Below are 21,855 nucleotides of genomic sequence, written 5' to 3'. Positions count from 1 at the left end.
CAAGGAACAATCTCACCCGAGCTCAGCAGGTTCAGCGGCGCACCACCAGACTTCTCAAGCCAGTTCCAGTTCCCCACCTCCCCACAGAAAGCCACTCGACAGACCTGTCTCTAAAATCCCTCAGAGGGCGCTCCACATACAGGCACAAACATCAAACATAACAAATCTATTTAATAAGTTTATCACAACAATTAGGCTAAATTGTTGTGATAAACTTATCCAATTTAGTTTAGTGATAAACTAATCCAATTATTTGGATTTTTGGTTATTTGGTTCCCTATGTTACACCAATCATCGTGATGACCTTTTTCTTGGCGTCCAGACATCTTGCATTTTTGACATTCATGTAGTGAAGGTTTGTGAAATGAGATTTCTACACCTTCCCACATTTTGAAGCCATCCATTCTCGATTTATAAGACCAGTCCTTCAGCTTTTTCTCTTGTTCTTCGTTTTGTATTTTAACTTCTAAAATTGCTCTTCCTGTGTAAACATACTGACCCGGTTCAGCTACGATACAGGTCTCACGTTGGAATATGGGGCTATGAATTATGTCTTCTGGCAATTGGAGAATTAATTTCGCTTCGATATCGTTGCATACATAAGGCAAGTTCGACAATTTGATTTTTGCTAGTTTAGGGTAAATGTTCTTGGGTCTATGAGACCTTGGAAAGCATCCCATGGGAAATACCGTCCTGTTAAGTAGAACGATTCCTTCGCTTTTGATGCTAGTTATGAATTGCTCTGCTTCGGGGGGAGCAATAACTGTCAGTGTATGAAGTTTGCGGTCATCTTTCGTCACGGTTATTGTTTTTGAGATTGTCATCTTCTGTTGCATTGTTGTGGGGAATTGTTTAAGTATATCGGAAGCACAACTTCGATATGCCTGCGCCAGATTTTCAGTTGACCTTACAATTTCTCTCGAGAATGGGGGGATGATTTTGATTATTTGGATTTGTTTTGTTTGTGTCGTCGATTTGTTTGCTGTTAGCGCATTTCTGAAATTTGTCTCCGTTTCAATCAGCACTTCGTGAGTAATTGGTAGCTGAGATTCCGTCAGTTGTTGTTGACTCATGACTTGGTTTTACTCAATGGGGGGCAAAAAAGCCTTCACCCGTAGTTATACTTGAAAAAAAAATTAGATTTTTCTCTTTCAAAATGTAGAAATCAGAAGGCAAAAACATCAACTATATTGCACGTGCGTTTTTTTTATGCCTTGTGGAGAATTCGTTTGATACAAAACTTTTTCAGGCATGCTTAAAAAAAAGCAAAAATAGTATAAAGTTTCTAATTATCCCCCAAACGTCTGTTTAATACTGCCAAAATACCTCAAAATTATACTAGTTTTCTGATAAATACGTTTATTTTTTGATTTTTATGTTCAATGAAGATGAGAAGGAAGAAGAAAAGAAAATTGCAGCCTTGAAAAAGGTAAAACATAAACCAGATTTTTTCGAAGAATAAATCCAATGAATATCTCTCGTTCTTTAATGTTATTGCTTATAGGTTTTTCACAAATTTAGAATGGGAAATGGGATGAGCAAGGTAAGATTTTTCCTGGAACTTGACTGGTTAAGTTTAAAATTATGGGTTTATTTTTTTTGTTCTTTCAGATTCTGCCGGGACTATATCTGGGAAATCTGCGAGGTGCCACATTTTTTTTTAATTTTCATGCTGAAATAGTTTTTGTTCAAGGAGTTACAATTATATTAATTGTTTTTTTTAGATAGTAAAGATTATGATCAACTGAAGAAGAATAAAGTTTCGTATGTGCTTTCTATCCACGATAATGCAACCCCTATTTACCCGGTAAGTAAATGTTTCATCATTATTTGCAACACCTCATTTCCTAAATGGATGAAACTCCTGACTGGGATACCTTAGGGACTCCTGACTGTAACCTCGGTTACTATGATACCTTTGTATTGTAAAGTAGGAAATAAAAGGTATATGCTGAACATCGTGAATCATGCGCTTTTGGAGTTACCCCTTTTTCGAACTGAGATTTGTTCACGACAGCCGCTTGGAAATGTTTTTTTTTTGATGATATAAATTGCATTGAAGCGTGTCAGTGTAAGCAAGCGAACAAATTTAACCACATTTGTTTCTTGCAAATTGCCCTATGAACATTTTTAACCAACTTTATAGTGTAATTTTACTCGGTGGTACTGTGGGGGGTATTTTCCATCCCACTCGTAAGTTTTATCAATATAAATTTTTAAAAATTGTCGTCATCTTTATTTTCATATTCCAAAAACTGTTCCAATTTTTCAATCTGTTCTATTTGGCGTACTGACATGGCTTAGGCTTATTGTCGTTTAGAAAGCAGAAGTAGCATAAAGAGCATCGTAATTGAGGAAGAAGAGTCACAGGTAGTAATCTGATAACAGCGAATAGAACTGATAGAAAGAAATTGATGTTTTGTTTCTAGGCATTATATCTGCAATGCTTTCAATGCGCAGATACTTTTGCAAAACCGAGTGAATTGCAACCGATATTAGACTTTTTAATGCGACAAAATCATAAATGTACTTTTTATTTAGAAAATGGCTAACTTACAGCTTGTTTTCGTTTATTAAAATCTTATTGGCAATTGAAATTTCTAACTGACACAAAATTAATGCAACATCAACTAAAAGGTTTATTTAGTTTGGTTCCAGGCTGTAATGTTTGCGCTAAGTTTATGTGGGATTGCTTATCTTCTATTTCATAGTTCGCGCCAATCCAATCCTTCAGCGAAAAAATGTTTTTTGATAGCGTTATGTTGGAATTCTGTAATAAAGCATTGTTTACATGCACGTTACCTTATTTTATGAGGCTCACATGCAATTAGTTCCTATTTTGTTGATCCCTAAACTTTTGGTTAATTTTATATTCGAGTTCATGATCAAATTAACATATGGCCTATTGTTTTTTTTGCCATGCCTCGCTCTATCATTCACAACTCTGCAAAAAAGTCCTATGGTGTTGATTCATTGAGGAACTGAAATTACTCTTAGATAAAAGTAGGTATGATGAAAATGTAGGGGATTTGGTTGTTCTTTTCATTTTTTTGAGACTCTTTGGAACAATTTTTCACTTTTTTAAAAATAAATTTCCTAAAATTAGTTAGCCTTATTGATATGATAAACTTATGTAATAGTGACCGGCATTGTATGTAAATGGTATTTATCATCGGAGCAAGCTCGCTGAGAAACACAATCAGAGCAATACCCTATTAAGAAAGAAGGAGATATATTGTGATGTGGCACGACCTGATCAATAACACAGTTACTACCTACCGGATGAAGAATGCCCCCCTTCTGAACCGTTTATTCCCCCCTCTTCCTACCCTCGATCTTCTGTCTAGTTCAAGGGCTTCTAAATCCTTAATTGGTGGGGAGGCTGAGCTTTCGAATAACATCCTCTTTGGATCAAAACGGACTTCTAAATCCTTATTATTATTATGATTATTATTATTATTATTATTATTATTATTATTATTATTACTATTATTATTATTACGATTATTATTATTATGATCATCATTATTATTATTATTAAAGCTTCGCGGTAGAACCGCAGGGAGTGATCCCAAAACAAAAGAGTTAATTTAGAGTATCACGGCATCCAGAGCACATGCAGGCAAACCTCCATGTGCACAGTCTATCGACATCGAAGAAGTTGTTGAAATACTGCCAAAAGAAGTGTAAAAGTCTTCCTTTCAAACCATTGTTTGAGACGTCAATTTTCTTACTGATGATATTCAGGAGTCTCGGTGTGCGATACCAGAAATTTCCACGACTAACTTCGAGCTTAAGAATGGGTAAACTGAATAGTTGTAATGAGGAACTTCTTGTGTTGTAACTTGGTTGATTGAAAGACAGAAACCTTCTCCAGTCGAAGTGTATTTGTTGTCCAATATTTTAGAAAGCGTTAAGACGTCATGTATCTGCATATTCATCGATATCGGCAAGATGTTGGGAGTCTTGAGTCGGGTTTTGTAGCTTGTATTAGGATAGCCAAGTATCCAATCCGTCGCTCTACGTTGGACTTGTTCGATTGTCTTCAAGTCGGTTTTGGATGTAAAACAAACACAACTGCCGTACATAATAATAGGGACTATCATTGACTTGTACATGTTTAATTTATGATGCCATGTCAAACTCGGAGAGCTGTTGCGTTTGATAAGTGAAAGCATAAAGTTTGCCTTTCTGCATGCTGTTGTAAAGTGGATGCTGTTGATGCTCCATTTGAGAATGACGCCCAAATCTTTTTCTTGATTGACACGGGAAAGTGGTTGACCCAGTATGTTAAGGCTTGTGTTGGACCTTTTTCTCCCAAACGAGATGAGGTGGCACTTGTCATAGTTGAATAGCATTTGGTTCGCCTCGCACCAATTCGCAAGAACATCCAAGTCGGCTTGTAAACAAGAAGCCATACAGTTTCTCAGAGACAAAAATTTAGTATCATCCGCGAACATATAAGGCAGTGACTGAACACCTACGTTCATATCAGCAACATAAACAAGGAACAACAGTGGCCCGAGAAGTGAACCTTGAGGCACTCCGCTTGTTATGAAAAGATAGGTGGACATCGTGTCGCCGATTTGTACATATTGTCTGCGATTCGAAAGATAACTCCTTAAAATATTTAGAAGGCGGCCTCTCACACCAATGTGATGTAAATTACTCAGAAGTATTTGATGATTTATCTTGTCGAATGCTTTCGAGAAATCGAGGTACACTGCTTCGACAATTGATTCCTGGTTCTCTATTCCTTTTTAAATATCGTGGAGATAGCAGAGAAGTTGAGACAATGGTGATTTGCCTCTCTGGAAACCAAATTGGTAGTCTGGAATGTAGTTGGTGGGAAGGCTGACTTGATTTAAAAAATGTCGAAAAATACCCTTGTGGTGAATGCTCTCTCCAGTGTATCTACTGTGGAACTTGGTTTCATGGTGGTAACTGTTCAAATTTACCATTGAACTAGCTTTCAGCAATTGAAAACATAAGCGGAATTCTGTGGCTATGCCCCAACTGTGCAGTTGAAGGGAAGAAGGTGTTAAAAGAGGATTGGAAATCGATCACTAAAATTGAGGAAATTGAGAAAAAAGTAGCAGAAAACGCTAACTCACTGCAAAAGATCTCTGTAGCTATCGACAAACAAATAGACTCAAAGCCAGAGTCCATGCGGAACACTTTCGAAAAAAAACTAGACAACGTTCTTACTAAGCAAGTCGACATTCCTCAAGAGATAAAAACTCATGGAACATGTCTCATTCAAAGCCTCCAAAATGAAAAGAGATCGTGCGAGAAACACTGGAGTAACAGGACAAAGAAAAACGAGAAAAGAGAAGCAAATGTGGTACCTTTCAGAGTCCCTGAGGGCAAAAAAAACTGATTGCAAAATAAAGACAAGACGATGATTTATCCTTCTTCCTTGACTTCTGTCGAAATGGACTCCAATGCGAAGAAATCACAGTGAAAAGCGCCATTAGGCTCGGTGACTCCAATGCAAATGATCAAACTTATATTAAAAGCAGGCCCTTAAAACTAGTCATGGAGCACAAAGAACTAAAAGCGACAATTTTTGCAGTTCTGAAAAACTTGAAAATAGCCGACAATTGTTACAAAAACATTAGTGTCTCTCATGACTACTCAAAAGAAACCAGAGAACTGATCCGAGAAAAAATAAATACAGGTAAGGAGAGGGATGGTGAAAATGCTGGCTAGTTTGTCCGAGGCCCTGCCGCTGTGATTAAAGTAAAACATTTTCTTTTGCGAAACGTGTGACATTTTTTGATTGACGAAATGATGCTTTTGAGCTAGTGAATTTGATTTACTATCGATTGCCCTTAGTTTTTGGTTTCAGCTTTAATTCTCAAAACGCATAAGAACCTGGAAAACTCTGTTTTTGTCCAGATCCATAAATTAGTTATGAAAGTTGACTTTGGTGTTTTTTCCAAAGTTTTTCCACGCAAAATTAGGTACAACGAAAAAATCAGATTGGGTCGAGTGATATTTTTATATTCAGGCTTTTCTATCGAGATTTGAACGACATTCTTAAGTTTCCAAATTTTTTTCTCAATGTCGCAGAAAACCGGTCGGAAGCTCATGAAGATTCCTGGTGTGCAAAAAAAACAAGCGCTCAGCAAAAAAAAATATTGTTTAAAAAATTTGAAAAGTTTTTAGGCTATTATGTGTTTGAATTTTTTTTTGATAATTCTTTTTTGAAAAATAGCTGTGGTCAATTAAGACCAGTATTTATCCTCTAAAAGTTTTTTAGATTCTCCGCCCACGCCGCATTCTAAAAAACGGCCTAAACTTGAAAAATATATATAAAAAAAAATTTAAAATAATTGTTGTCTGAACATTCTGTACTTCTTACACAGCAACCGGCATTTCTTTCATAAAGTATTTTCTCATCAGCGGTAACCTGAAAGATTATTGCTATGCTTTATGTGCAGCAGCTATTTGATGTGCAAAAAATTTAGTGAATCATTCATTTATCAGATTTTTTGTGCCATCACGAAATCAATCAAATCTTTCGTTGAAGATTTTTTCGGGAACCGTGTCTAATTTTGGACCTCTAATTCTTTGAAGCCCGCTAGGGTAATCCCTTGAATTGAATGTTACTTTGCCCTAAATCTTAACCTATTTTAAGAGCTTTAAAAAGAAATAGTGGGATGCTTTGATATCCTAAATTATTGAATAAATTTAATCAAATTTGGTGCTCTCTGCTCCAAATTGATGCCGTTTTGTATTTTGAGTTGGTGACATTTTCGTTTAAAATATTCAACCTGGTGCAACTTATGCCCCTGTAGCTTGTCGTTTGTGTGCAGAGGAGCTGATTAATCCCTCTGCCGCTGAGTTTAAACGTTTCCAGCCGTCTCTTTTGCTTTTTGCATTCCCTCAGTTGATGAATAAAATATATTTCTGCAGTCCGTTGTAACTGCATCTATTTAGCTCAAAGGTTAACTGCAAATAACCATCTTCACAAAGTGCAGAACTGCTGCAAATTTTGCAAGTTGAACGATTGATTTTTACACCCGGATTAGCGCAGTGAATGAATTCGCATTGTATAATGAATGTGAGTTTAATTTATGATCTAAATTTCAGTTTATGCAGTTGGTGCAGAAATTTTGAGGAAGTTTCTTTTATATCACTGCAGATAATCCTAAAGACACGTGCGTATTCTCAGCACCTAGTTTACTGGCGTCGCAGTTTGCTCGTCTACCATTACAAACCAAAGAACGGCATTGAGTGCATAAATAATAACTTAGGCTCAATAGATTAAATAAATCTCAATCAAAGAAGCCCATCAAAGTTTAGATGCGAATAAATCCACTTAAATTCTTAAATTCAAACTAGATTCTTAGTCTTCACTGAACATTTTCGATCAAAGTTGATCATCCGATTTTTTATACAATAATTTGAATTTTTTTAAAAATTTTTCAAACTTACAAAATCATTTTTTTTTCAATAAAAATTTGTCTACGCCCATTTTTGAAGATTTTTGAATATCATATTTGGTTTTTCGCTCATCGAAATTTTTATCGATTCTGTATGTCATTATCTTCACCTTTTGACAAAACGAGTCCCAAACTCCCCCTTTTCTAAGTGCAAGGCGAGACAGTTTATACTGGAAACTATCAACATACAAGCTGCTTTCTGGAGACCCTCTGTTGCTCCCGTGATTAGGACCTACACTGCACTATTTGGGCTGGCGATTGTTTCCTTTTTACCATCAAGCAAGGAGAACTTTTTTCAAACCAACATGTGAAATTGTTCATTATGCTCTAAAGGTCAATCTTAATCCCTCAAATGAAGTGACGGGTTAATTTCCCTTTAGTTCCTTCCACTTTCATGCTTGAATGCCGTTTGTAATAAAATCAGCGCGACTTTCAATTTTGAAAAGCAATCTTTCAATAATCTGACATTTCCAACTTGCAATTTCCTAGTCTAATATTTCATTAGAAACACCTCTGTTTGCCTTAAAGCAGTGTATTCAATATAAAAGTATATCGTTAGTTAAATTTTTTGGCTGCTCCGGTTCTATTGAACGAGCTTCGACTCGATATCAGTAGCGGTTTTTTTTGGGGGGGGGGGCGATTGGGTTTGGCTTTTGGATTTGACTCTTTCACCTCACCCAGGATCGCGTTGGTACTATTGTACGACATCCATTTTTAGCTGAACGATTAAAATTTTTAAGGAAGCGCTAATGTATTAATTTTGAGATATCATTTTGGTTCCGAGTTTTACAAAATAAATTGCACCATAATAGCTCTGGTAAAATTCTAAGCAACGTTTGTTATCTTCACTTTTTGTCTAATCTTGGCCCAATTTGAGAGAAACTTGTTTGAAGTTTCAAATTTTGTTGGTTTCGTACGGATAATTTAAATCAGCAGTGTAGAAACAGCGCGCTGTCGATAAATACGTCCGCATAGCGTCTATAGGGCAAAGTTTTTTTCATAATTTTGAAACGGCATCAAGATATTTTTAAAAATTAAATAATCGATCGGGTAGTTTTTCTCAAATTAAATGATTTTGGAATTTGATAAGTGCTGTTCTGATATTGCAAGGTTAACGTGGCAATAAAGGAACACTATGTGGACACTTTGATAGTCAAGGAAATGAAAAAGCGGTTTGTGGGCTACTCTGACAGAGTAAGTCAGCTGAAAAAGGTGAAGGGGGTTTGCTTAGGCCATGGCCACACCACCAGCCCCCAATGAACTCATCATCCATTGAATCAGTCATACAACGCTACAGTTAACAAACTGATATGAATGGATTCCGACTTTTAAACTAACTAATAACTGGAATAGTGTCACATATAACTGGAATAGTAAAACGCATATACCCGGAGGTTTAAACTACTAAGATTGTAACTGAAAACCATTTTGACAACAAAAAAGTTTTCGTATAAACTTAAGTGATTTTTTAAATGTCTTTAGAAGTGTTTTTCTTTTGAGTTTTTGTTTTAAAAAAAACTATAATTAGCTTTTAAATTTTCTAAGGCTCTCTATAACCTCTCCTTTGGTGTGTTTAAATATACACCAATTACGATTCTCTTTTAGTATGATCTATATTTACCAAATATGGCGGGAACTTCTGAAATAGATTCCAGATGTATAGTTTGTAGAGTTTGGTATGATCAACTCAAATTATCTTTCGACATGTGGCAATTTTTTAAATTTCATCTATGGTATCCGGGAAGACATATCTTTCTTTGTTAACTAAAATTAATCCCAAAAGCATGAACAAATGTGAATATATTAGAAAAATTATTTGTTAGACTTTTCAGTATAGATCATAATAGTTAGAGAGTAAGTATTTTACATATTGAAATAAATGTAAATTAATAAATTTAATTGCAAATAATGAATTGTGGATGGATTTTAAAAGATATTAACTTCCTTTATTTGAATATATTAGTGTTACTTAAGTGCAGAGATGGACATACAGATTTTGATAATTTTGTTGCTGTTTTTTTTCTATAGGTCAAACAGGTAAATTTTCCTTGAGTTCCGCAAAAATTGAAACACCTAGTTTTTCCTCAAACGACTCAGCTTATCAGGCAAATCTAAGGAGAAGCGTGCCTAAAATGCTGTTTTTTCGAAAAATACTGACTAAACGCTGCCTCTAAAAATTAGGTAAAATTTGTATTTTGCAAAAATGTTTGCTGCAAAAAGTACCGGAGTGAAAAAATTTGGCTGGTGAGTGAGGCGAATCTATGAGCGTAGGTTCTAATCCTTTCCAAATCCACTTGTGAAAGTCAACAGGTAGATGTGTTCTTCTCTCTCCTATTTTTTTTCTCAATTACAATTATTTCAAAGGCTACTCCCTTTGTTTAAGAAGTGTTATTGTGGCGCAATGGTAATAATATTAACCTAAAAACAAATGTTTAAATTTATTCAAGCAACTAAGGCAAAAATTCAATGCGCTAGATATACGCCTTAGTAGCTGCTTTTTGCCGTTTTTGTCTGTGTTTTAATAAATGCATCATCGACGCTATCCCAAAACAAAAGTTTGTTGTTTTGTTTTGTGGAGAAAGTGACGAATTCTGTGCTCATGACGTCGCAAAAAAAATTCAAAATAGGATCTTTATAGTGTTTTATGACAGCTCGGAAAATCAATTTAGTCGACCTAAGCTTTACAATGGTCGACAAAAATTTACAATTTATTTTTCGAAAAACTCGCTCACCACCTCGAGAAAATCCTAGATCCGCTCCTGCTTTTTATGACTTTAAAACTTTTTGAAACCCTCTCCTCGCACAGAACTGAATTGCTTCTCTCCCAGTTTGTATGAAGTAATTTTGTAATTTTTACTACTTCTATTAAATGCTCTCTTGAGGTGTTATTCCTTTCAATGGCTTGAAGGAGGATATAAAAAATTGTTGAAATTTTGATTGGTTATTGGTATTTAGGAATGGCAAAAATTAGTTCCCATATTTCAATAAACAAGAAGGCTTCCATATTTAATTTTCCTTCACAGCGGGCTTTATAGTCGAGCTTTTCTTGTTCTATTTTAAATAATCATGATTTAGTTTTTCGTCGACGATAAGTTTCAGTAAAAAGCTAAAGTTAACTTCCTTACTAGTAGTATTTTTTTAAGACAGGTAGCATATTTTTCATGTGCCATATAAGCATTACTCAAAATTAGCTGTTGCTGAATATTTTCATTGCATTGCTTAAGGACAAATGCTCTAATTTTTCCCTCCGATTTGGAACAGATAGCATTGACTTGAAGCTTAAGATAAGATTCATATAAGGCCAACTGTTTTCATGCCGGTGCATTTTTTCTGCCTGTTTTCTGTCTTTTTTGTTATTGAAGTCAATCGCGCGGTAAATTTAGATGGAAGATCGACAGAAAAGAGGGGAAAAATTGAAAAAAAATGTCAAAACATGAACAAAAGGGAAAAACTTGAACTTATTTCAAGTGCTCTGTGGGACGGATTTTGTGACAGAAGCTGACCCAGTCCAAAAAATGGCGCAACCAGTACCTTACGCGATCAATGTTCTACAAGTTATTAATTGATCACATATGCATTCAAAAGCTTGATATAAAATCAAAAGTTCGCTGAAATCTAGAGATCTAAATGCTGTTTTTGAAATTAATTGCTTCATTGTGAAAAACAGAAAAAATAAAATTGATTTCTTTTTCTGTCTTCTGAAACCACAAATATGCACTTCCCGAAACTTCCCTCTATAGACTTATAATTTCAATAAATGTCAATAAAATAGAGCAGCTGCTAGCTCTATCTGTTTTTTAAATGTCTTCTTGTACAACAATGTTGCCTTTTGCAGCTTAAGCTTTCAGTTTTTTTATTCTTCAATTCACTGGATTTTTCCTCTATTTTGATGATAATTATACCTCAATTACCACTCCCCTTTGCTTAAGAATTGCGTACCAGGCTATTCTGGCAACTATTCACAAGAAAATTGCGTAGCAAGACCATAAAAGCAAGAGCTTTGATAATAAAAACAGTTCAAGTATCAAGAAAAACATTTATTTTAATGACTGAAATTTGTTTAATGACTGAAAATTTGAGTATTGCGAAAAAAATTCTTGCATGCAGTTTGGCGTACAGGGGTTAGGCCGGCAGTACTTTTCAAGCCGAATCGTTAAGCCTTAGAAAAAACTAAAACACTTTGAAAACACTTTGTTTTACGTCTTTTTGTACATTTTAAGCAGTTAATTGATGTCCAGCGTTTTGAAAAGAAAAACGTTGCGGCAGTGGATTTTTTTCTTGGCGGGCAGCGTTTTCCCGCCACCCCCAGAGGAGCGCGCGAGTTCAGTCCATTTTTAACGAGCTAAAGCAAGTTCTTAACTTTGTAGATTTGGTCCGGATATTGAAGATCTCGCAAATTCATGTTATATTTGGCTCGGGTTTCTTATTTCTTGGATTGCTTCCCATACTGAGGAAACGACAATTTTGAAAGTTCAATCTTTTCGTTTCCCTGGAGAAGTTTCACTGAAGGGGCTGGGAATTACAGATAGGGCAATCAAATTTTTTCAAATTTTTAAATTATTTTGTTATAACTACCTTCAACCAAAGGTGAGTGTATTTGTTCAGCACGCCGGGTATTCAGATCCAAATCCAGATCAGAGATTTACAAAAAAGGTTTTTTTTTTTCATTCAGCGTATATCGTAAAATTGAAAGAAATCAAAATTTTTCAATTTCTCTGATAAGAAAGTTTCGGGTCTACGGTATCTGTCCTGCACTCCCATACTGAGTGGGCAGATTCGCATCTGAATCTGAGAGAAATATTTTTTTACTTGTTTATATAGTTTCCTAACATATATTCCATTTGATTCGAAATGCAATATTTATATATTCTTAAGCAAGAAGGCTGAAAACATGCGGGTTTTATCTGGGTCACTAATTTGATACCTTGGTTACAATGGTAATAAAATCAGGATTGTTCGGTACGATCTTACGAATTATTTTTTCCTCTTTTGTTTAATTCATCATTTGAAGGTTTTTAGTCCTTAACGTATCAGTTATCTCCTCTTCTCTTGGTTGTCACTGTGTATGTATCAGCAAATCGTAGTTCAGTGGCAATAAAAATGACCAAAAAGAAAATAAGACAATTTGAGTCTGCAGTAGGACAATTCAGATTGTATTTTCTCAATTAGGTTGAGATTGTATTTTTGTTCCGACTTTCGATACGAAAGTAACGGAATATTTGTGCTCGGGGTGGCTGTTTTTTTTTCTTCAGACAAATTTCGACTTTTTAACTAGCCAATTTTGATTGATTTTTTAAAATATCATTCGAAAGGTATTGTTCTCCTGAGCTCAAATTTGAATAAATATTTTACCTGTGATCATTTTTCGTAAAGTTACGGGGGTTTAAAGACTACCATTTTGGCCAATTTGGGACAATTAACGCGCGATATATTTCGCGCTATTAATGCGTAAGCGGAGAGTTAATCCGTCTTAGAAATCGTTCCAAATTGGTTGAAAGAACCTTATTTGACATTATTGATTTGTTACAAGGAGCGAAATCTATCCTTTTGTACTTAATATGGCGTGTGGGGATGATTTTCATTAAAAAATTTCAAATTTGAGATTTTTTTTTTTTCATTTTGTTTTGTTTCATTTAATTTTTGATGTTATTACTGCTCCATAAACCTTAAAAGGCAGTCGGAACATTCAGGGCTTCGCCTTGATACGAGCAGTCTTGTTTTTTTTTCAATTCAATTGAGAATACTTCATTTATCTGAATGAATGTGTCTAGGTTTTTCAAATTGTTGAATATGTACAAGCCTATCAGGCTGTTTCGTAACCCCGCAGTGGCTTGAACGGAACAACCTTACGAACAACTTTTTACTTATTATCTTAACGTCACTCGTTCTTAATATTTGGAATTATAAGTTTTGCTTGCAGTCACTTTTAATTGTCTCAGATGGTAAAACTTGTGACTGTTGAACAGAAGGTAACGTTTTTAATCGAGGTGGGAATCATGTAGAATGCTATGACATTAGGTAGGTGTAAATTTGAGGTAAAAGATAGGTGCAAACAGCCAAAAACCTTGATGCAACAGGGCGCCCTTCTCAGTTCAGAGTTACACACGCGAGCTAGCGAGCATAGTGATATATTACGAATCAATTGTTTTTGCAACCCAACTTGCTAAAAATTTTGCTCATATTGCGGTATGTTTGGTGCATATTGAAGCTTGGAGTTAAATAGCATCTGCAGCTGCGTTATTGATTGCTAGTGTTGATATAACTGCAAATGGTCATGGCGCAGATGCAAATATGTGCGAATTCTAATCTGGAGATTGGAAGTGTGATTCCGGCACATAACAAAAAAATTCAATTTTATTTAGTTGCGCTTTTGCTGCATAGTATTCGCAGTTTACTAGAAACAGTAGCTGCTTTTTAGTAGCTAGGCTAGTTAATTTTTAAGCGATCATGGCTCAGATACGATAAGATGACGTGAGAGACTATTAATTAAACTTTTCTAAACATTTGAATTTTTATTTTTTGTTTCTTGTTAAATTCTAAAAATGAAATATTTTTAGCTCATAATTTTTGTTGTTTGCCACATAAAACTGTTTTATGATAGATGATGGCTTTCGCCAATTAAATTAGCCAGTTTTTGGAACAAGTAATTCATGAATTAGAAAAACCACTTCCCCAATGTTTCATTTCACATTTTTTCTGGGCGTCCATTAATTGTCCAAAAACTGAGAAGAGTCAATAAATTAACAGCAAGCTTTGATTTTTCTTTGGTTTTACAATCCAGCTTGAGGTTCCATGTTCTTGATAGCCGGCAGAGTTTCCGGGGATGGGAGTGAAACATGCCCTAAGGCAAACTTTGTCACGCATTTCAGGTACTCCAAAAAAACTTATATACGATCTTAAAAAATACCATATGAAAGCTTTTTCAGTCGTAATTAGCATCTCTAAAATAAATTTCCCATTTTTATCACTATAAAAAATTGTGCTGAATATAATTACTCTTCAGACTGAGTGTCCGATGGCATTGTGAATCAGGTACGTCAGCTCAAATGGGTTATCTTGGCAAAGTTTCATAATTTTTGGAGTGTACTGGGATTAAATAACAATATCGGTCGAGACTATCTGCCAGCGAAAAGCGACAATTTTTGTTTGCATAAATCTGCCGAAACATTTTTTTCCCTTATCTTGCTTTAAATGAAAAATGTAGTCTGAGGGAACTTTATGTTATTGTTCATAGCCATCTGGTTGTTCCGACCGTTTGAAAAATCCACACAAATCAGCTACTACAAATAATCATCGGAGAGAGTTGTTTGATATATCACATTAAGGCCCTTACAACCACAATTTGAAAGATATAAAAAAATTTAACAAATTTTCTCAGTGTCGAGAAAAACCAGTTTGAATTTTTTTGGTTTTTTGTCTTAATTCGAGAGAATAAAGCGAGGCTTACAATAGCTAATTTTAATGGCTTAAAAGCTTACAAAAGTTTAATTTAAAACGCTAAATTTTAGTTTTACTCAAGTAGCGTACGTTTTTTGCGAGTATTTTGGCACATTTTTGAAATTGTGAAATTGTTTTTGAAATTTTGAAATTGTTTTTTATTCTTTCGTTTTTCTAGTTATTTTTCTACAAAAATTGTTTTTCATTTTTAATGGCTGTCGAGTATGCCTATTCTCCAGTTTTCGTTCAGCTCCTTTTATCACACCACTCCGGAAAAAAAATCGACACTAATTTGAAAAAATAACTTTTCTGTTGTATTTTTTCAAGACTGGTCAGAACATTCTGTGCTACTTTTGAACAGTAACCGGCTATTCTTGTTTCTTTGATATTGTGTGATGTGGAAATATTGAGCTATTTCTTGATAGCTCCAGCTTGAATTTTACAGGTTTTCGATGCGATATATAATCAAAACTAAATTTTGCGTCTACAGTAATTGTAACAAGAAACTTATTGATGAAACTTAGCGTGATGTTATGCTGTAAAAAAACACGAGCTAAAATTGACTTTCGGTAGCTTTTTTCTCGTTGTTCTCATCTTACGGAGTTTTTGTGCGAAGTCAGAACTGTTCGAGAGACTTATGAGAAATTCCAGCTGTATCTGAACAAACGCCTTTGTACTTACGGATACTGGTTATTCGTTTATACAATGAAATAGCAAAAGTTCAGAAGTTTTTGGTGTTCATGGTATTCAGAGGAAATCAACTGTTGAATTCGTAAAGTTTTCCGTTTGAAGTTTGAATTCATGACATCAATAGCTTTCAAATGATAACAAACAAGACTGCTCGTATCAGGGCGAAGCCCTGAATGTTCCAACTGCCTTTTAAGGTTTATGGAGCAGTAATAATAAAAAAAAAAATAAATGAAATAAAATAAAATTAATTTTTTTTTCTAAAATTTGAAACTTTTTATGAAAATCATCCCCCCACACGCCATATAAAGTACAAAAGGATAGATTTCGTTCCTTGTAACAAATCAATTATGGCAAACAAGCTTCGTTCAACCAATTTGGAACGATTTCTAAGACGGATTAAATCTCCGCTTACGCGTTAATAGCGCGAAATATATCGCGCGTTAATTGTCCCAAACTACCCAAAATGGCAATCTTTAAACCCCCATAACTTTACGAAAATTGATCACAGGTGAAATATCTTTTCAGATTTAAGCTCAGGACAACAATAGTTAATTGTCCCAAATTGCCCAAAATGGCAATCTTTAAACCCCCATAACTTTACGAAAATTGATCACAGGTGAAATATCTTTTCAGATTTAAGCTCAGGACAACAATAGATTTTGAATGATATAAAAACAATTCCGTGAAAAATGGTTAGTTAAAAAGTCGAAATTTGCCTGGAGAAAAAACCAACCCCGAGCACAAATATTCCGTTACTTTCGTTACGAAAGTCGGAACAATAATAATTTCGTTAAAATGGTAGTTCGAATAGTCGAATCTTCTATAAGGAATTTTTTCTATTACTCGAGTGAAGTAGCCCAATTTTCAGCTGTCTGTTGTCTATTTTTCTATTTATTGTGATTTTCGGAATTGGAATGTGGCGAAACTTGTAGCTGCCGTGGTCGAAAATTTCTGAGCCATATGTACAGCAATTAGACATTTAGACCCCTTTTTTATTCAAACGTTTTTTGGGTTTTTCCTGTTACTGTTTTTCTTTAATTATTCCCATGAATGTTTTGACAAAAAAAAACAACTAGACCAACGCTTAATCGTGAAAATATAGCTGTGGGATGATAAGGATTTGATAGATTTTAATTTTGTTTTGCTTGGCCTTTGTTCAGTAACCTGCTGAGTATCCATCACCGTGATGAACACGGACCTCCCTGATCTGGTCAAACCCGGGGGGTGCTTCCTTTGTATGGCAGTTTTCTACCCATCATTCCAATCCGCTGTTTAATCTAGGAATTATAAATGATGTGTGACTATTTGCATTTGATGAATGGCTCAAATTAAATCTGGGGGCTTCCCAGTTAATGGATTTGTCTTTGCTTTCCCCTCTTTTATTCATTTAGGATGATTAAAGTCCATTACAGTACAAATGGGCTCTCATTTCCAAAGTCAAATCAATGCTGGTTGCGAGATGAGTTTATGATGAACCATTAAGATTATTTCAAAATAACCAATTCGTAATCAATCCCTTCTCGCTAAAATTGGTTGTAACAATAGCAGTGATCAAGGGATGGCAAAAAAAAACAGATACGATTGCTCAATTAAATAATTAAAACGAGATTAAAATGAGGCATGTAAAGGTTCAACATTGTTTGGCACCACTGGCAGATTTTTGCTCAAGGTCAAATGAAGTAACGTGAATGGATATTCGTTGATAAAACTTGTACAAAAGAAAACGATCAAAAACGGTATCTTCAGAATATTGTCTCTGAGTTTCTCGAAAAATCAATTTTTCATTCCTAATAAAGCTAGATTGCAGGATTTTTAAAATTCATATAGTTCCCCCACGCTGTAGAAAATGTCAGAGCCATTGATATTCACGAAGGAAATCCATGTGTTTTTTTACTCCGAGGAGTCAACGATCACCGTGTTTGATGATGATAGTTTTGATGTTTTAGAAGCAATTGACGTATCTATGCATTCAAATTGGGGATAATCCGAGCAGTCAAATGTAAATATAAATTGCTCTATTTCAAAAAAGTTTTTTTTTGCCTTGGTTCATAGATATGTCTTTTTAGCCAAAACCATTTCCGGGAGGCTGTTGACTTTATTCACAGAGCCCGCGTCAATCAATGTGGAGTCCTAGTTCACTGGTCAGTAAACAATATTATTTTTAGAAGACAATCAATTTTATTTTTTAGAACTTTTTACGACGTTACCATGTGTATTCGTTCACTTGAAAATCTAAATAGCTGCCATATGGTTGGTAAGAAAAAAGAAGATGAGAGCAGAAAAAACTAATTAACCTTGTGAATAGTAAGCGCTATCAATTCGGAACATATACTTGTTAACAACATGTTGGTTGCAAATTAACTAAAACCAATTTTGATTTATTTTCGTTTTTTTTTCGGCTTAAATGGTTTCAGTTTTTATTGCTTCATATTGCGTCAATGCAAGGGTAAAATATTTTTTAATGCGTGGATGTGATTTGGGTCGGAGGAACTTTGAAAACTTCGACTGTCCAAGTGTTTTAAAGCTTAAAAATTTTCTGACCACTTTCTTTTGGCGCCGCCGGTGTCTAACCAAGTATTGCCGACTTAGTAGCCAAATTAACTAGCGATAACAGGAATGCTAGTTAAACACTGGCAATTGTTTTTTTTAATGTTTCTTTTCCCAAAAACGAACATCATCAGAGACAAACATTTGCAAACTTTGTCAGACTTTTTCAAACTTTTGGACGTAGTGGCTGGTTCTTTTCTCTTTGGCCTAGCCCGCCGTACTTTATTTGTAATTTATTGCAAGTATTGGGCAGCTTCGTTTCGTCTCTGGGTTGAAAACTGCACAAATAACACAGACCGTTCCGCCCACAATAATCAGAGCCAACCTATCCTGATAAAAACTTTTTAATTTGTCCATTTTCATAAAAACTTTAGGCCTTTTCTGTTTATTTTTGATGTTTGATTTTTTTTTGCCTAATTAGGCGATATTGGTATTTTGGAATCATTAGTCAAAATTTGATGTTTTCTCACTTTAAGTTATATAAAAACAGTTCATGGTGAAACGAGACTATTTTTAGCATTCTCGTGAGAGCTTTTAATGTTTTTTTTTTCTGGTGTGAACCAATACTAATTTAATGGGGGGTCTGATTGAACAGACTAGCTGTTCGATTTTTCCCTGCATGAATGAGCTAATGGAGATTAGCTTCGCTCGAGTCTTATTTGTCGACTGGCTCTATATTGCTCGTCCAATGAAATTTGGAGCTTATTATCACAGAAGACGTCTGTTCGTTTCTTCGTGCCTGATGTAAGCTTCGAAGACCGGTCGTTGCGAAGCATCGTTTGTGGAAAAAGACAACGGGAATAATCTTCGGGTCAGAAATTGGTTGTGTCAGCTGAAAATCGTCCTCCAAATCACTGCTGGGTCAAAGGACGCGAACAATTCGAAAAATTTTTGAAAAATCAAGAAGCTCGTTTCCACCCGATCAACCCCAAATAAATCTCGATCATTGCCATATTATAAACCATCCAGGCATTCCACATTAAATGTTCTTTTTTCGGCCAAAGTTTAGTTTCCCGTTATTTGATTGAGCACTTTTTTTCCGATCTTGTGGTAGAAGTTATGAGTTTCCCACTTTAAAATCCTTGATTATCAACTCATGGTAAAAACAGAATCTAGGATTTTCTCGAGGGGGGTTCTTAAAATATTTCAAAAATTGTGCAAGTTTTTATAGCTCGACCAAATTGATTTCCCGAGCTCTCCCAAAACACTGCGAAGACCCTTTTTTGCAAAAAATTACTGCATTCGCTTCCCCTAAGTTTTAGTACTAATCAGCTGGCCAAAGGCGACTTTAGAAAAAGTTATGGTCGGCCGAAAATGAATGCCGTTAAATAATAACAAAGGGGGCTCTTTGGGTAGTCAGTGACTCAAATCACTAAGCAGATGGGGAAAGGTTGTCCGCGTCACCCCACGCCCCTTCCCTAAATCTACTTATCGGCCTTGTTACTAATACTACATAACTGAACCATTGCTTTTAATAACTTTCTTTTTGCAGCATGTGTGGCATTTCACGCAGCACCACGTTAGTAGTTGCGTACTTAATGACAGTCGCAGACATATCATGGCAAGATGCCCTCAGGTGTATCAAATACAACAGGTCCACCGCCAATCCCAACCTCGGTTTCCAATCACAACTCCAGAAGTACCAGGAAACCATCTTAGAGCAGGAACGAAAGAGGGTCCAGACTCTTTTTCCGACATACGACCCTTTGAAAGATCAACTTCTTCTAAATCGCAGTCTGAAAGCATACGAGAAGTACTGCAAAAGTATGGATGAAAATATTTTCCCCGTACCTCCAGCGGGTAAAAGGCGGTACTCATGGGCCGTTGAGAAAGAGTTATCAACAAAGTCACCTTCCCAGCATACAAAACAAGTGCCTGGTTATGGGGAGCCTTGTCTAGAATCAACTGTTCCTGAATTACCGTCGGCGTCAAGTACTTCAAAACCCGAGCGTAGATATAGTTCAGCATTAAGTTTTCCCGCAAATGTACCAAAATTTACCATAAAAAATGAAGGTCGCGAATCGAATGTGTCATTAGCCGGTCAAATTGATCGGAGTTCTGACCAATCACGTCTCATTTCTACAACACCAAATAACCCGTCGTGCGATGAAAAGAAGCAAAAAGGAAGCGAAACGGATGACAATCGAAGTATTCGCTCAACGAGCCATAGCGACAATGTTTTGTCACAATTTCACCGCCTATCTGTAAAACAACCTCAGTTCGATACCTTATCAGTGCACTCCGATATTTTGCCTCTGACATCAAGTGCTTCTGGTTCATCTTCAATTATGAGTCAGAATCGAAGAAAAGAATCGCCTGAACGCAGGAACAGAAAGAAAAGCTCGCCTGTAAAGTTTGAGGTAGGCAGCTCGCCTAGTTTACAACGAAGTGCAGGTGTTTATCGTTCCTTTAACGAAAATCAATACCAGCGATCTTTGCAACGAATAGACTCGGGCGAATATTATGATGATTCGGATTTCAACAGTAGCGAAGAGAAAAGTTATCATCGACGGAGAGCCGAAACAACAATTTGCTATCGTAAATCGAAGTCACATGGCGAGCCTTGTGAGGACTATCTTGAAGTGCAATATCATGAATCTCGGTGGATTCCGAGTAGCGTTGACGACGAAGATTACGATGCTGAAACGGATGAGCCGAGCTTTCACCACCCTAGATCCAGAGTAACCCGGTCCAGAAAATACTCTGACCTTTGCCCAGAACGAACTTACCCGAACAGTACGCCGAGTTCACCTAGGCTAAGAGCCGAAAGTTCACTTGGTCGTCAAATCCGAAACCGCAATTCATCTGCAAATCAGTTCACACGTCAGTATGATTCGAGTTCATATGCACATGCATGTCCTGTTGGGGAACCGAAATTAGCACGTGCAATGTATTCGAGACGAGAACACGACTTGTGCACGACGAGTCGGCACCCACGAGACGCGAACAAAGACGAACTTGGAAGGGACAGTAAATCCAGAAGGTCCACCCAATCGTTGTCCAGTTCAAGACAGTCGATAAATTATCAGTTTTAAAGCACTTGTAAACTATCACTTTCAAAATCACTGACAGTATAGTTTTTCCACCTGAGTTTTTATTTTGAATGCTTTCAGGAGGCTCTCGTATTAGAAGTCAAATAAGAGGGGCTCTTTTGTCATGCGAGAGTCAGTGAACATGTTGGGTTGGGTTATACCAACGTAATATAAATGCGTCTACAGCGTAATTGAAGTTTAAATACAAGTATCGTAAATTCTTGTCGCTTAGAAACTTATCTTTTTCTATAAGTTTAATAATTTGAAAATTATAAAATGCTTATTAAATTATTTAACTAGCTATTACATTTTTCAATTGGATGCATTTTTTTGACATCACAGAAAAAGTCTAAGATGTTTGAGTCTCAGAGACATATTTTAGTTTTCTGCCCTTTTTTGCTATTTGTAGAGCTACAAAACGTTTTTATGCTATTTTTTAGTAAATTGACAGTTGCTAAAAAAGTAAGTAAAAGTTTGTGAAGTGCTGCCACAGAGTTACCTTTCATTCAACTTCATAGATCGAAAATTTGAACTGAACGATCATCTACAAAATTATTCCAAATTCTATCAGTGTGTGAAATTCAACAAGTCGATTCGAGTAAGGAGTTTTAAAAAATGTTGATCAAAAGTAGGTCAAAAATCTTAATATTATTTCTAATCCTCTGCAAAAAATATTAATGAACTTATGATGATCAAAA

General features: G+C 35.6%; 1 protein-coding gene across 1 annotated transcript; it reads left to right on the top strand.

Moving 5' to 3' along the window:
* The first annotated feature begins 1,299 nt into the window (after positions 1–1,299).
* Positions 1,300–21,215, top strand: LOC134840104 (protein phosphatase Slingshot-like). Its single transcript, XM_063855797.1, has 7 exons — positions 1,300–1,429; positions 1,505–1,543; positions 1,612–1,645; positions 1,725–1,807; positions 17,525–17,577; positions 17,645–17,719; positions 19,618–21,215. Exons 1-7 carry the CDS (start codon positions 1,376–1,378, stop codon positions 21,158–21,160), a joined length of 1,881 nt encoding a protein of 626 aa, XP_063711867.1. The 5' UTR covers positions 1,300–1,375; the 3' UTR covers positions 21,161–21,215.
* Positions 21,216–21,855: the final 640 nt, after the last annotated feature.

This window comes from Symsagittifera roscoffensis, chromosome 2 (assembly GCF_963678635.1).
Source record: "Symsagittifera roscoffensis chromosome 2, txSymRosc1.1, whole genome shotgun sequence".
In the NCBI taxonomy this organism is placed as follows: Eukaryota; Metazoa; Xenacoelomorpha; order Acoela; family Convolutidae; genus Symsagittifera; species Symsagittifera roscoffensis.
Note: the sequence above shows the minus strand (reverse complement) of the source record. Positions and strands in the feature narration are given on the sequence as shown.